The 15,547-nt window shown below is 40.9% G+C and overlaps 1 protein-coding gene across 6 annotated transcripts in view; it reads left to right on the plus strand.

Moving 5' to 3' along the window:
* Positions 1–15,547, plus strand: part of abi1a (abl-interactor 1a) — a 47,272-nt gene that overhangs the window by 6,674 nt on the left and 25,051 nt on the right. For all 6 annotated transcript variants that reach the window (XM_046371405.1, XM_046371406.1, XM_046371407.1 and 3 more), the window contains exon 2: positions 6,106–6,273. In XM_046371405.1, the coding sequence (XP_046227361.1) occupies positions 6,106–6,273 (168 nt within the window). The remainder of the gene's footprint in view (positions 1–6,105; positions 6,274–15,547) is intronic.

Consider the following 15,547-nt stretch of genomic DNA (forward strand, 5'->3'; position numbering starts at 1 on the left):
TTGTTTTAATAAATACAAAATATTGACAAACATTTGATTGATGTGTGCTTGGTGAGGATCCTTGAAGAACTGTCACTAAGATCTGTGCTGAGCGAAATATTTTGCGTACATAAACTTGTCAGTGCTCTCTAGTGGACAAATAATGTAAATGCAATACTGATTCTGAACATTTTATTGGTGATAAACCAACATTGGTCGATCTCTTTTATTGTCACTTTTTTTTTTCCAGATTTCGTAGGAGAATGATGTTGATTGGGCGGCAAGAAGCCTACAGCAAAACCTGAATTCAGCAGAAACCCAAACACTTGTCTTTAAGTTTGACCAAAAGTACTTGTAGAAAGTAGTCTTCTTGAAATCCCTGTAGCAGTTGTGGCAGACTGTATCAGGTGTGTCATTCAGACACCCAGTTGGACATGGTTAAAGTCCTCTCAGCAAACTAGTCTACTGTTGTTCATTGACGAACACTGCCAAGTCGTGCTGAATGGATAATCACAATACCAAACTCAAAAAACAAAACTTGATTCAGCATTTATTGATAAAGTTAAGTAATGTTACCATAATAACAAGTCTGTGATTCAGGTGAGGCATCTCAGACACTGTGAACTAATTCTATAATGCTGGATTTGACTATGTGGGTGTGTTTGGTTTAGTTCAAACAAGTTAAATGTGAGTTCTCATTTGTTTGAGCAAGATCTTTTGAACAAGTGACATGAGACACCAGTCAATACTATACTTGATATCTGGGAGTCTGCATTTCCCATTTCTGTGTTGACTAAGATGCCACTGTGACGAAGAGTCATAGTGGACAAAAATAAAGGAAATAAGACCCACACTGTAATTTGTCTGTAATGACAGTACAGCGAACTTTGTCCTCTCATGCCTGGTAGTGGAACATTACCCTGAAAATATATTCCAAGCTTCTGAGGGTTTTTTTTTAAGCCAGCAGTTATCACTAGGTAACGTATTGAAACTGGCAGAGTCACTATTGGATTTTCCCTTCCATTTGTTTTGTAATAAATCACTGAAGGAACTAAATAGCCAGTAAATTGCTTGAGTAACACTCGGCCCGATCCTGAACGTGTCTTTTTAGTAATCACTTATTCATTGGCTCCACCTTACTCCCAATCAGCTGCTGAATGTCAGACAGCGACATCAATACAACAACCCGCACAGCATAAGCTCTTAGCTCTCTCACCCTGTCCAGTCTGCATTAATGAGCGGTCGATACATCACATGCAGCAAAGTGCCATGCGAGCTCTACAACCGTCCCGTTGGAAATACACTCAGTTTGCCCCAGACTACGTACTCGCCTTAAGTACCACTCCTGCTGAGGTGTTGGGAGTTTGTCAAGAACTTCTTTTCTAAGCTGTCCAGTTCACAGAATAGAAAAATACAGTAGGTTTTTTTTTTTTGATTCCTCCCTGCACCCCTGACACTCAAGCAACACTTGAAGGTTTGAAGATGTTTGACATGTTGCGCAATTCCAAGCATTCCTGAAAGTTTTTTTTGTTCCGAGAGCATTTCCCCTCTGGACAAGTGGGAGCACATAAACCCATATGTTGTTCTTGTGAGCTGTACAATAAAAACACTGTTTAGTGTGGTTTTGTAGTCAAATGTTCATATGTTTGCACATTCAATACAAACAGATGTAACTTGTTATTAAAGTATTATTTGAATCCCCTTGTTGAGAGATTGAATTTGTATTGTGTTCTGCAGTTTAGATTGATGAAAGCCCCTCATGAGTTTTTATTTAGGTCTTTTTTCATGAGGAAGTCAAGAAAAATACTCATTTTGTCCATTTCCATCATGCTCAGGCTTCAGCGTGCAGAGTGCACAGTTTCTGTCCTTAGAGAGGAAGTCTGAACCTTTCCTTCCTGCTGTGTCAATGCAGCCGGGGGACCCTGACACTGAAGCAGTGTACCACTTTGTCAAAGAAAAAAAAAAGAGGTGTTAGTTTCACTTTGCTTGTTGGCCGTTATCTTACCAGACTGGATGAGCGACAGAGTCAAAAGGAGACTGATCCATTCTTGTGACTGCCACTCCCTGTTTACACTAAAATGAATCACACCACACACAACATTTGCAATCAGTCATTTGAAAAGATTTTTGCCTCTTGGAGAATTTTTAACATTTCTGTCACAACCATTGCTACTCTGGCCCTGTATTTTTGCTGTAGTCAGGTGGCTGTTTGATAATCTAGCTTGCCTCAGCTCCCAGCTATGATTACATGGTGCAAATACACACACACACACACACACACACATACACACAGCAGCTCCCTTTTACAACCTGTCTGCTTCTGCCTGGATATTCTACAGTCTCTTTCAGTCATTACTCAGCTCAGAAATATGAGATAAAGTGCACCCAGGAGCGCTAAAGCTCTCTGGGAGCTCACCTCATTCTCTCCATCTCCTGCTGTGGTATAGTACACTCAGTTCTCTGCTGCTGTTATCTTTTGTACTGAGCAAACACACAATTTGTTCCTTTTCTTGACAAATGTCTCAAGCGCTGTTTGTTCTGTTTGGTTTCTGAGTATCTACTGTTCTCCTGCCGGTGTCTCGCTGAAGATAGACGTCATACGTAGCATACGTTACTGGGAAATTGAACAAGTGTCGTCAGTGTTAGGATTTGTGGATGACCGACCTCTGATGCGCAAGTGAAGGGGCTCTGAAACTAGAGCAGACGGCTGTAAGACGCTGCCAGCAGCAATGCAATCAAGTGTCGCATCTGTCCTCCCAGCGCCCACCGCTGACCCCACATCACGGCTCTGGCAGCTAATGCAGTTCAGATCTGTTTCTTTAGAAATATAAAGAAGGATGGCACGAATCTGATTTCACCAAGCAGTGTGCTGAAGACACTTTGTGACACTGAATCGCTTTATTTTGTCCTCTGTTTTTAACCGTTCTGTGTTTTTGACTGTGTGCAGACATGAGGTCTGGATTTGAAGAATTACAGCTGTGTGATTAACACGAGGCTAAAGATTTAACCTTCTGTAAATCTGATGTCATTGTAGTTTTCTTTCTCCAATGATACAGTGAGCAGAGTACTGCTCACTGTATCATTGGAGAAAGAAAACAGCTGAGAAGCTGTAGTAGAGGAGGAAGGCTGTTATTAGTCATTGGGGCACTAAATGAATGTGTGCATTCATGAGGTCTACATGATAAACTCTGAGAGCGTGAAAGTGGATTGGACACATCTTAAAAAGATATCACTTGCAGCCATTGAGAAACATGGACAAAACATCACATGTGCTGCGGGTGGGAACATGGAGGACATGGACATGCAGGATGTTGGTGTCAATGGTGCTGTTTGCCTGTGCACTACAGCGGCAAAAATATTGACAAAACCATGTTAATTGTGCGTTTTCTTAATATTACAACAGCGAATAGCAGTACAATTAGAGGTTCTCCAAATGAATACAGGAAATCACAGTTGAGCATTTGTGTTGGGCTGCTGCAGCATCAATGGTGCTGCTTGTCTGTACTCGATGCAGCTGCAAGATAATGACAAAACCAAGTTAAAGGGGTACACCAGCAATTTAGTGCTGTACTTTGGTTAAGCTAAAAATGAGAAGTTAAAATTAAAGCTGCAGAGGTCAAGATACCCTGACTTGAAGTTCATATTATGAGAAAATTATCAGAAACCTTGGATCCTACATTTCTCAGAATTCAGCATTTTTCAGTAGAGCCTCTCTGCACGATGACGCCCACATCTTTGAAACTCTGTACCCCAAGTTTGTAATGTGATAAATAAGTGTATGTAAGTTTGAAGCCCCCCCCCCTCAATCACACAATCAAGAGTTTACAGGTTGCATAGTGTTCATCATATGTAAACTGAACCTCATGTGTAAAATAGATTGATTGATATTTAGGTCAGCAGTTCTGTACAGGCAAGTAAAAGTTCTTCGTAATCAGTTTGAAACTCTTATGCTGCAAAAACCCCATCCTCTTGCTAGTTAAAATCTGCCATCATGCATATAAGGCTGTTTTGTCTGTTTGTTTTTGTTGTTTCATGTGTTTTCTTGCAGCTGTGACTCCATCTACCACACTGTATATTGCAGTGTCAGTAGTAGGTGTCTGTGTGTGCACATGAATGATTATGTGCTTTCAACAGATGGCTTTTTTGCTCCAAGCACTCTGGAGGAATCTCTCCTCCTTCCTCTGGCTGTTATCTCACAGCACATCTGCTGCTCTGATCCACACTAAAAGAAACACCACTAACGCTGTCACCTCCTCACTCGGCTGAAGCTAACAGCACGGCGGCTCTCCAGGTCAGGAGCTTTTAGCCGTACGGATTGCTTCTGGATTAGTTATGTGCTGCCATGGGGAATCAGTAATGAGAAACACAGTGACGTGGTTGTTTTGTCCATCCGTTGCAACCAAAAGTTCCTGTTTTTATGTTTTACCGCTTAACCACCATGACCAGTAATCATCTCCTCCTCCACTGTCACCACCACCTACCCCCTGCTGCTGCAGCCTATTATCAAAGGGCAGTGTCACCCCTTCAGGCAGGGCTCTTTGGACTCGACTGAGCGTTGTTGGCAAGACTCCACAGAGATCAAACACGATGGCTCAGTTTGGAGCTTGACTCTTTGCTTCAGCCTGTTTGATGTGAACATGTGATTACTACAGTTTGTCTGCTTTAGTCACTTTTTATAGCTTCTGTAAGCATGTGTTGTCGTTTCTAAACAATATGGTGGAAGAAAGTTTGTTACTGAGTAATGTATAGCAGACATGTCCATTCTTAGTACAAATCCTTGCCTGTTTATTTTTCTACTGATTTACTTCCCAGCAGGCAAGAGTTGTCCATCATGAAGGTCTGTGATTTTGACACAGTAGTTTCTGAACATAACAACCAGACTAAAAGAGGAGAAATGCTGAAGAAAAATATGTTTCTATATTAAGATGATAGTGGAAAGCTTCTTTAGCCTTAGTTTGTCACACGAGTTTGTAACTTGAACCTCTGTCATTTCAGTCAACCAAAACAAAGATTTTACTTTGTTTTTTGGCCATATTAGTGAGCCAACTAGCTAATTAATTAACCAGTTAAGCATCATTGTCTGTAGGCTGTGATGGTGGAGTATTCGTTAAATGTATTTAATAGATGTCTCATTTAACAGAAGCCCTCTGTAAATGTTTTTTAAAAACAGCCTGTAAGCTAGTTAGCTACCTAGCAAAGCCCAAAAAAAAACCACAAAAGAAATTTAAGGCAGCTAACATGTCAGCAGTCCAATTTATAAAAGAAATCAGTTTTTGCTTTTCATGCTGATTTGAGCTTCCACACAACAATTAAAAATACACTATCAAAATTTAAATTTTAAATGTCAAATAATTACTGACTGTAGGCCTTAATTTTTTTAACCTGCATTAGCTTGTTTAGAATACCGGTAGCCTCTTTGCAGAACACTTCAGTGTTTTTGAATTCACAAAAGTACAGGGGTATTTCATGTTTCCTCCTGTGATGTTGTTTAGTCCACATTTTTCCGTGCCCCATTTTGGCAAAATGTGTTACCAAGCAATCATAGTTCATGAATGTACACATGTACATTTAGTGTCCTAGTGGAGCGCAGAAACCTTGTGCCGTATTTTAGCATAAACCATGTTCTTTCAGAACCTTCATTCAAACTCGCAGTCGGGTAGTGTTCCATATAACACAGGTTTAGATGAGTATCCCTTAAGCTTGTGTGAAGAACAAATCTTTTTAAAATATGCTGGAGATTGTGTCGAATCCTAAATAATGTAACAATTCATAATTGTCACTGGTAATACGACGCGCTCTCGATGTCGTGATAGTATACCGGGGATGTTCCGAGTCTTCGGATTCAGCAGTAGTAGTGAGCTGTTCAAACTGTTCACACTCAACTTCCAGTATGGCTGCCGTAGGGTGAGTTACATCATCTCAAATCCCTACAGAGATGGTGTGCTCTCTGGGGAATGAAAGTTCTCTTGGCTGCTCTTTTCGCCCAAATCCACCACAAACCTGACCTGGATATGGAGCCAGAAGATGGATGAGAATGTTTTGTCTTATTAACAGTAACTGAGTTCCTCTTCCATCTATTACATCTATTTTTTTCTCTTCCTCTCTCTAATCCCTTTTCATGCACAGGCCCAGGACAAGAGGAAAGCTCTGGAGGAGACCAAAGCCTACACTACCCAGTCCCTGGCCAGCGTGGCCTACCAGATCAATGCCTTAGCCAACAATGTACTGCAGCTGCTGGACATCCAGGCCTCGCAGCTGCGGCGCATGGAGTCGTCCATCAACCACATCTCTCAGGTCAGAAATGCACACAGATAGCACACACCACAGACCAAACAGCTGTGAAGAATGGTACCCCACATTTCCTACTTCTCTTCTCACTTTCACACAGGCCCTGTTATTTTCAAACACAGAAGCCCCAGTAGTATTCTTAGTTCCTTTTTATTGGTTTGTCAGTCCAGTCCAAGTGACTTTTTGTTTAGACAAATGAGTGGAAGTCTGTACATTTTTCTTTCAACATTGTGAAACATTTACATTTACCACAATCACTCATTAATTCTGCAACTATTGGTTTGCAGTGCTTATCACTGAGCAACCCTAAGGAACATACCAGTATTAATTCCAGTGGTAATATTTATTATTTTGATTTTTCGTTTATGTTGCCCAATGCATTTGTACAAACTGGTTAATTTTTCAAACATATATATTTTTAGATTCCTTTTTAAACAATTTATTTTCAATTTATTTTCTGGGGCCTTTTTTCATGCAAATATCCCAGATCCCTAAATTGCTACAATGAAAACTGATTTGAACAATAAGATAATTGATTTTTAAATTTGTGAAGTTGAATATATCCTACTCATGTCAGTGATTTTACTGTACCCTTCTTCTAATACCTGTTTGCATTACGTCATTTTGGGAAATGATTTCAAATCAAAGAGCAGGACTGTTTTATGACAGTCTAAGATTTTTATATTGTTTTTGCGTTCATGTGATACATTTTGATCTGTTAGGTTTAGTCAACCAAAATAAACACACTTTTCTGGTTATTGTATCATTAAGGGTTTCCCAATTGATTTTCCACAAAATTATTGAAACATGTACTGCATTGCAGGAATTTGTCTATATAGCCCACTTGTATGTTAGGTAATTGTAAAAACTGTAGATTTGCAGATTGCAGAGTTTTTAGTTTCCGAGCCTTTTCCTTTTGAAAACATGAGGCTTTTGCCATGTGCAGGTAAATCCAGCCGCTCATCCAATGAAAGCATTAAGAGCTCAGACAAATCAAACAAAGAGCACCAGGCATGTGGCATCTCGTAGATTAGAACGGGGAGGCATTCACCTAACCTGAAACAGTTATAACACACTCACAACGGTTGAATCTGAAAACAAGAAAACATTTACACGGAACAGAAGGAGTAGCTCACTTTTGTCTTTCCCATGTCTGCTATCTGTGTTTTCCTCTGACAGAGTGCCAGAAATTCCTTTAGGATACACTGAAGGTCAGATTTTCAGTCTAATGGAGAGAAAGAGGACTGGTTAGACTCGAGGGCTTGAGAGTGGGAGAGAGATCCAGCAAATCAGAGAGAAAGGCAGAAGGAAATGGAAGACGAATGATGATGAGCAAAGAAAGGCGAGAGAGAGAGAGAAAGAGACCAAAAAAGCCATATTTGCACTTCTTCAGGTTTTGAGTCAATATCCTGACAAACAGCATTTCGCCGACACCAAGGTCACAATGAAGCTACTGCCTACCTTCGTTTCTATGACAACCCCTCTGGGCCACATCGGAAAAGCATGTGAATGGCAGTTAGACATGGTCCTTTAGATCAGTGAAAAAAGCCATTGTCATACACTAAACTCCAGGCTTAGCTTACACTGTCTGACTTCTGTATCCATCACTGCCTCTTGTCTTGTGCATGGGAAATTCCATCCTTCCTGTGCTATATTTATGCCCATGCTTGTGTACTTTGTGCAGCCATGGTAAAGATGAACTAGATCATGTCACATTAGGTCAGATGATGTCCCGTAAAGACTTTCCCCTTCTTCTTTGGATTTCTTCTTTTTTGTTTTAAGAAAAGTCAATCTTGATCAGAACTGCAAACTAATTTACTTCCAGCTGATAATCATTGTAGCTACAAGAATAACATGAAATTCCTTCTGCCTTTCTTATCTGTCCTTAATTTGCATTACCTTTCCCTGAGAAATGTCAATGATTAGGGACGCTACTTTGGCAACTAACTATAAAACGCAGAATGCTTAATGATCCTTGCATTCACAACACCTTCATCTCTGTCTAGTTGTTTTTTTTGTTTGTTTTTTTATTTTCCAAGGATGAGCAAGAGGAGGCGCCCTAATGTGTGTGGCATAATGAAGTGTATCTCTATTCTAATAATAAAGAGTCAGGGCTGTGGGCTCTGCAGGCTGCGGATGTGTTTTATTGCTCTGCATGACAGTCCGGTTCAGAGGTGGATCATTATCATGTAGCCCTTGTTGCTCGTGGATATCAGGGCTGGTGTTGCATACTGCTGAATGGGTAATGGAGAGGAAAGCCTGTAGCTCTCAGGGTATGCTGTTTTTATTTTTTTTTTTTAAAAAAAAGGAAAGGCAAGGAAAGGAATTTTCCATGAGGCAGCAATAATAAACATCCCTCAGAGTTTAGTAGGCCGTACGTACACAATCATACTAACATATACACTTAACACAGTCTATCATTAATCGTTTTCCGTACCCATCCATGCCTGAAGCTGGGGTGCCTTAGGATGTAGCGCTCTTACATTAACGTGTCAGTCAGCGTGTGGCGAGACGTTGCCTGGCGTCACGGCTGTTTCCTTTTGCTCTGCCCACAGTTACAAGAGGTTTGCTCTGGTCAGGGTGTGTCTGTTTAGTGGTGGCATGGATGCATCCTTCTGAATCGGATACCATGGGTATACAATTGTGTATTGTATTATACTGTACTGTAATATAGCACATCTGTTCTTATCTATTTTACATGTGCTGTGGGGTAGGCTTGGTTTTGGCAGCTGAGTGTTGTTATTGTTGTTAGTATTATTGAGTGATTGTCACAATTTTAAGGTGTTGATAAAAACTGATCAGTTTCTAAGAAAATCTGTGTTTTGAAATGTATCTCTTTAAACAATTTAGTCTGGAACATGTGAATCTTATGTGCTAAAATTAAACATCTTCTTCAACAGTGTGTGGTTGGTTTATTAAGTATGTGGCATCTTCACCTGAATTGCTTATTGATATTCAGTGGACGTCAGGGTTGGGCTGCAGTATGACTTAATAGCGAAACGTGTGTGCTTGAATATGGGTCTCCATTTGCAGATGCACAAATGTTTGTTTGTGTCGCCAGGTTTGACAGGTTGTTTGTGTCCCTGCTGTTATTGCCATTCAGAAACCAGGATCTCTCTGCACTGCTGAGGCGGAAGAGCTGATGGGGAAAATAGAGAGGCTCGCGGGGCTTCCACCTTGTGCTGTGTGTGAAGTGGCTGCTAAGAGGCTGTGAACAGGGAGCGCTTTGTCTGTCCAACGGAAGAAAATGCCTCACATTGAGAACCTCTCTGTGATAGCCTGAATAGAGAGGGAGTATATTGTAAAGATCATGCACACACAGCCTGTGTTCATGCAGCATCTTCTGTGTCCTGATTATGATTTTTTTCCCCTCTCCTTGACACAGATCTGAAGTTTCATGGAGTAGCTTTTTCTTCAAACCTGGTCTGCGCCACATAAATATGGTTTCATAAAATTAAACCCAGAGGAGTGCAGCTGTGTAAACCCTCTGTTTTCACCTGAGTCTCTCATAGTGTTGGGGCCTGTGGCAGCATCATTGAGACATAACAATGCAATGGAAGCAACTTTATTTGGAGAAATTCAGGCACCTACTGAAACTGAAGGAAGCTCAGAATAACAAATACAGCTGTACAAAACAAAAACATTGTTGCTGTGTGCATCCAAGGCATATAACGACAAATACAGTCCATTTGATGGGCTGATTATCCAATCAGGTGCCATCAAAACATTGTAGAAGAAGAAGGCGCGACAAGGCGATGTATTTAAAGAAGCACCAGCCAAACCTGAGATGGCAAAAAACGATGTAAAAATATTGAATTTTATGTATTGTTTGAGAGGTCACTATGTTGTCGTCTCTGTATATCTCTACATATCTTACATTTTCATAGTTTTCGTCTCTTCAGCGGACATAAATCACATTCTTCACCTGAGTAATGATGCATTTGCTGAGACTGTTTCCTTTCAACTTTGTCGCAATTTGCTTTCAGTGATAAACCAGCTCTTTCACCTCAACTAAATGTAAAAACCTATTGAAAATATCTCCTGAAAAAGCACCCTCCCGCTGTTTCATATGCTTATCATATTTGCAACAAAATAAAATTAAGAGTTAGTTAAGACCTGATGTATTCTATGCATGTATTCAAAACAATTATGAGTGTCGTCCTCTGACAATATACCCAGAATTCTTTGTAATTTCCTTTGAATTGTTCTTTGGAACAAGTGATCAATTTTTCCACATGTGTCTCATGGTCGTACGTCTGTCAGGGAGGAAATGGTGAGTCAGTGTCTGGCAACAACTGTCAGAAACTGTGGTCAGAAAAACTTTAAGTGGGAGTGTCAAAGGTTAATAATGATGCACAATATACACAATGGGAAATTTATATTGTCAGATGTCAGCTTTCATTCACTCAGCAAGCACAGCATCCACACACTCTGATGCAGTAGGTTGTGGTGTGAAACTTCAGAGTTAGTTTGCGATCGACCAATAAACACAAAGAGGAAGAAGAAGAAGAAGAACAAGCGCTTGGTAGAGTCAGGTAGCGTAGATTAAAGAGCCAAACTGGTTGTTGTTGGTGGATGTTGTTTAGTTTCTGAGGAAGATGACATGATTGCTGTTTACAAAACATGTTGGGCAAGGGTTCAAACAGGAGAGAGAAAGTCTACAAGTTTCAACAAATCTCACTGTTAAGTTATGGAATATGAAATCGTCCGTCTTTGCTCACTTTATCAAAAGGTTTTGAACTTTTTAAAGCGCAACCGCTGTTATTGGTTAGTGGTATAGGTTAAAAAGTACATGTAGTACATCCCTAATTTTTAATACAGATCTGCATGAGTAAAATCCTCTCTAATGCAACACATATTTATCCTATCAATTTGTGAGTTGGACTATTGTTATACCACACATTGACCACTCGGTGCTAATTAATCAAGTGGCATTTTGGTGTTTCTCATCCTATAGAGTGGTTGGCAGTATAGGGATAAAAACAAATGATGGATTCATGAACTTGATTGTTGAAAATCCCATCTTGCAACTCACCATTCTGCCAGTACGTCCGAGTTTTATAGCTTGTGCTTCCATTTGGAGCTGGCCGGGGTGCAACCACTGCGATGAAGCAGCAGCACAACAACAGGCTGAGTGCAGAAAGCAGCTGACGCACGCACAACAGGAGTACAGCCCCAGTCTGTTCCCACAGCTGGGAGGTTCACTGAGATGCCATTACTACAGTTACACAATATTCTTATCTGATCACATGAGACAGTCCACTGTCTGTGTTCAGAGCAGAATTCAGTTTGTAATAGTTTTCTGGCATGCATTTGATTGTTTTGGTTATTTCTCATTCCGGTCCTCATTCCTCGAATGTACAGTTGCATGCCGTCACACTCTGCTGCTCATGTGCGTGTACGTGCCGTGATAAGAGCACACACGCGCGTTTCGGGTTGCGTCTTTGTGGTGCAGCGCTGGCTTTTTGACCTCCTGTTGAGGAACTATGGCGCTCATCCAAACAGGAAATGAAGCCTTATAGGTCTCCCTGTTTCCCTGTGCGTGCCTGTGTGTGTGTGTGTATGTGTGTATGCTCCCTGTGTTTCCTGCTGATCCTCGCCTGTGTGTTTTGGTCTCTCTCCTGCCTCTCCTGGTGGTCTATCCCACTTTGCCTGGCTGTGAAATGTAGACTTTTTTTGTAGAGTTTTTCTGTATTTTTTTCCACTGTTCACAGTTTTCTACATGCCTCTTTCTCTGTGCAGTGGATTGTGTGATTGTGATTGTGGATTGCATGTGTCTGAATCTTTGTATACACATAAAATTTGTTTGTTTGGGGGCTGGGTTGGTTGGAGACGGTAGGAGGGAGTGGGAAACAGTAAACAGTTTTGAATACCGGAATAAAAAGTCGTTGTAAAAACAATAATTTTATCATCACTATTCACTAAAGCAATAACCTCACCAACCTTCAGCAAATGTACAGTATTATGGTTCTGTTACTGGTACAGCAGCAGACATCTTACATACTATGAGAGTGCAACCAAACAATCATTTGAATCATATTATTTATTTCTCTAATTTGTAAAGAATAATTAATCCATTGATTGTTTAGTCTTAAATGTCACAGAAGATTGAGAGAAGCCATTACAATTTCCCAGAGTCCAAGGTGAAGCCCTAAATGGCAACAGCCCAATATCTAAAGGAAAAACACAAGATCTTCACATTTAAGAAGCTGCAACCAGTAAATGTTTAGTCAGGTTTAGAAAATCAATAATTCATAACTTGTCAAAATTGGTGTTGATCTTTATGTCAATCTTGATTTGATTAATCATGTAATCAATTCTGGACGCTTTACAACTGTTGCTGACTTTGCTTCCTGGATCGTGTGTGTTTCTGTGTGCGTCACAACACAAGTGTGGCAGCACCTGCCAGTCGTCATGGCTCTGTCCTGCATCAACAGAGATTAAATATGAGTAAGTGAACATATGAAATGAGTGAGGACTGATGTTGTAGAGAGAATCATCAGCTGCTCGGCTCTGTGGTTACTTCCTCTTCCTTCCCCCTGTTCCACTGCAGAGCATCATCATCATTACCACTGCATTCTTTTCCACTTAACAGCCCTCAGCAATTACATCTAATCATCACACCTCATTTTCTGCAGTTCCTCCCTGTGTTAGAGAAATGCAGGCAGTTATTTTTCATTTCTGTATAAACAAGGTTGATTACAGAAGACACAGTCTGTAGCTGAGATTCAGCTTTTGGTGTTTGTCGACTCTAATGTTGTGTGATTTTAAGTCTAGGCATCATATGGGCTTGTTCTCAGCTTGTATGTAAACTTCAGAGCTCACTCGGAATGCTGTTTTGGCTTCAGCCCAGACGTTACATTTGTCAGCCGAAGGTGTTTTCACATGTGCTGTGTTAGCAAAGCAAGCGTCGACCTTGGCATGCTGTCCTAACTCAGTTCAATAGAGAGGTTTTTTTTGTTCTCTGCTTTAAGAGACAATCTTTTTTGGACTTCACGCCAATCTTTGCAACCTTCCCTTCTGGCTCCATCACAACACACACTGGGTTGTTAGATTTACCAGAGGAATTCAGCTTTTGAGGGATGTTTAACAAGAAGCTGCCAAACTGAGAACTCCCTACGGGGCATTTGACCTCCGATTTTGGCTCAGAGTGTAGACGGAGGTGCCGACATTCTCTCTTTTGCACTAACTGCTCAGAGAAACTGCCCCACCAAAAGGCTTTTGGACAACTGTTTGACGGCAGAGACGTCAGGCTTCAGATGTGCTGACTGTAATCACGCTGAGAAACAGACCAGACAAAGAGGCACTTGCTCAGCTCTTACAGTTGTTTTGGCTCAGTGAAGAGTTGAGAGTGTTGGACTGCACTACTGCTACAAATGAGGACACAGCAAGAATGAGAGGCCAAAAGACTGAAAGCTACAACAGCCTAGAGGGTCAGACATGTCATCGAAATTGAGCTGGTTCAAATCATGCCCTAGATAGAGTGCTAGAGCACTGGTTTCTGTGGGCTCCCCAGTCACAAGGTCAACCTGAAGGATCATGAGATGACTGACAACAAAAAAAGAAGAGACATCAAGGACATCTTTAATCCTTGCTGTTTCTCGTGAAATACTGGATAGCTTTCCGTTTTTCAAGCCCCCTAAAATTTTGTATGTCGGGCTGGATTTTGTTTGACACAAAATAAGTTAGCTTGGCTGAGCACACAAACTAGAAACAGAGAGAAAGAGTCATCGTGGCTCTTTCCTATGGCAGCAAAATAAAAAATAAAGAACTGTTTGATCAGAAACTTGAAGTTTTTAAAACAGATATGTTTAGGTTGGTACCAAAAAGTTATAGCGGTTCTCAGATTCTGAGCCATATTCAGTATCAAACATTCCCAGAAGATATCCAAGAACAAATCTGTGGTTATACTCACAGCTTGTCAGCATATCTGTGACAAGGTCCCTTAAATCTTGAATGGCTAGACATTGCATCATGCAGTCAGAGCTCCAATGGAGCCAAAGGCAAAGCCAATTTCTCTACCAGCAGGAGTCTCGATACACATGTCTTAATGATACGGCTGAATGATCACATTACCAAGGCTCTACACGCTTCCACATTCCACAAAAGCAGCATGTCCAGAACCCTTCTCTGACAAAGTTATTTCAGGAAACGTATGAAATGACCGGGGCAGGTTGAGAGAAGATGGGTGCAGCAGGAAAAAAAAAGCACACTTCAGCACTTCATCATAAAATAACTCCAGGAACACACTGAGCATCACAAATTGTTCAAATCTGCTCTCGGCGGTGAATGTGGGTCATAGTGTGAGCCTGAAGCAGGGCTTTGCTAAGAAAGAACATTCAGTTTCAGTCAACTTTTTTCCTGCTAAAACCAAGGAGATGCCCATGTCCTCATTGGGCTGTTTTCACCTGTTAGCTGCTCTGATCATTGTGATAAACCCTCTTGTACAGTAAGACTGAAATTGAAGATCAAAATGTATTTAAGAGACATGTGCTTCGTAGTTATTATCTCCTCGTAATCCCATAGAACAAGGATTTCCAATTTCTGAAGTGCTGTAAAGACAAGTTTATCTTAGCACTCAGCCAGGAATAGCCTTTAATAAAACCCTGAGCCATGTCTTATTTCATAATCATGTGTAGTTCTGGTTTATGTCTTTACACGCCAGTAAAAATAGCCCACGTCCGAATGTTCTTGGACAGCGTACTGTGGGAACTGAGTACTTTTCAGTGATGTGTGTGGAATGTCAGAAGAGCAGGGAGAAGATGCATTTGCTGAAGCATTTTTTTCAAGTGTTATTATTGTCTGCAGTCTATGATTAATGATTGGCACATTTGTCTGGTCTGGTTAGCCACACATGCACACACACTGACATTTAGGGTGTGTTCTTTGTGTGTCTAGTAGCAGGCTTTTACCCATGTTGTGTATAAGCTCTCGGCTATGCCTACAGTACATGTGCTGCAGCTTTTCTGTTTGTCTGTGCGTTTGTGCATGGCAGGCATTTTATTGAGGATATCATCCCGCAGCCAGTCTGCCAAAGTGCTGAAAAGGCTGTTTTTTCTTTTCCTCCAACATGTGCTGAAGTGAAACCAGCTGTCTCAATTCCATTATCAGTCTACAGACATGTTTTTTTTTTTCCATCTTCTTTCTGATCTCCTCTTACCTCACCCTCCATAATAGTGTGTGTTTGTGTGTCTGTCTGGTGGGAAGTTGTCAGGTTACGTTTGTGTAAGGTTATGAAATCCCATTGCTGGTCTTTTGATTGGTTGTGCTACCGGCCTGA

This window comes from Scatophagus argus, chromosome 18 (genome assembly GCF_020382885.2).
Source record: "Scatophagus argus isolate fScaArg1 chromosome 18, fScaArg1.pri, whole genome shotgun sequence".
Taxonomy (NCBI): domain Eukaryota; kingdom Metazoa; phylum Chordata; class Actinopteri; family Scatophagidae; genus Scatophagus; species Scatophagus argus.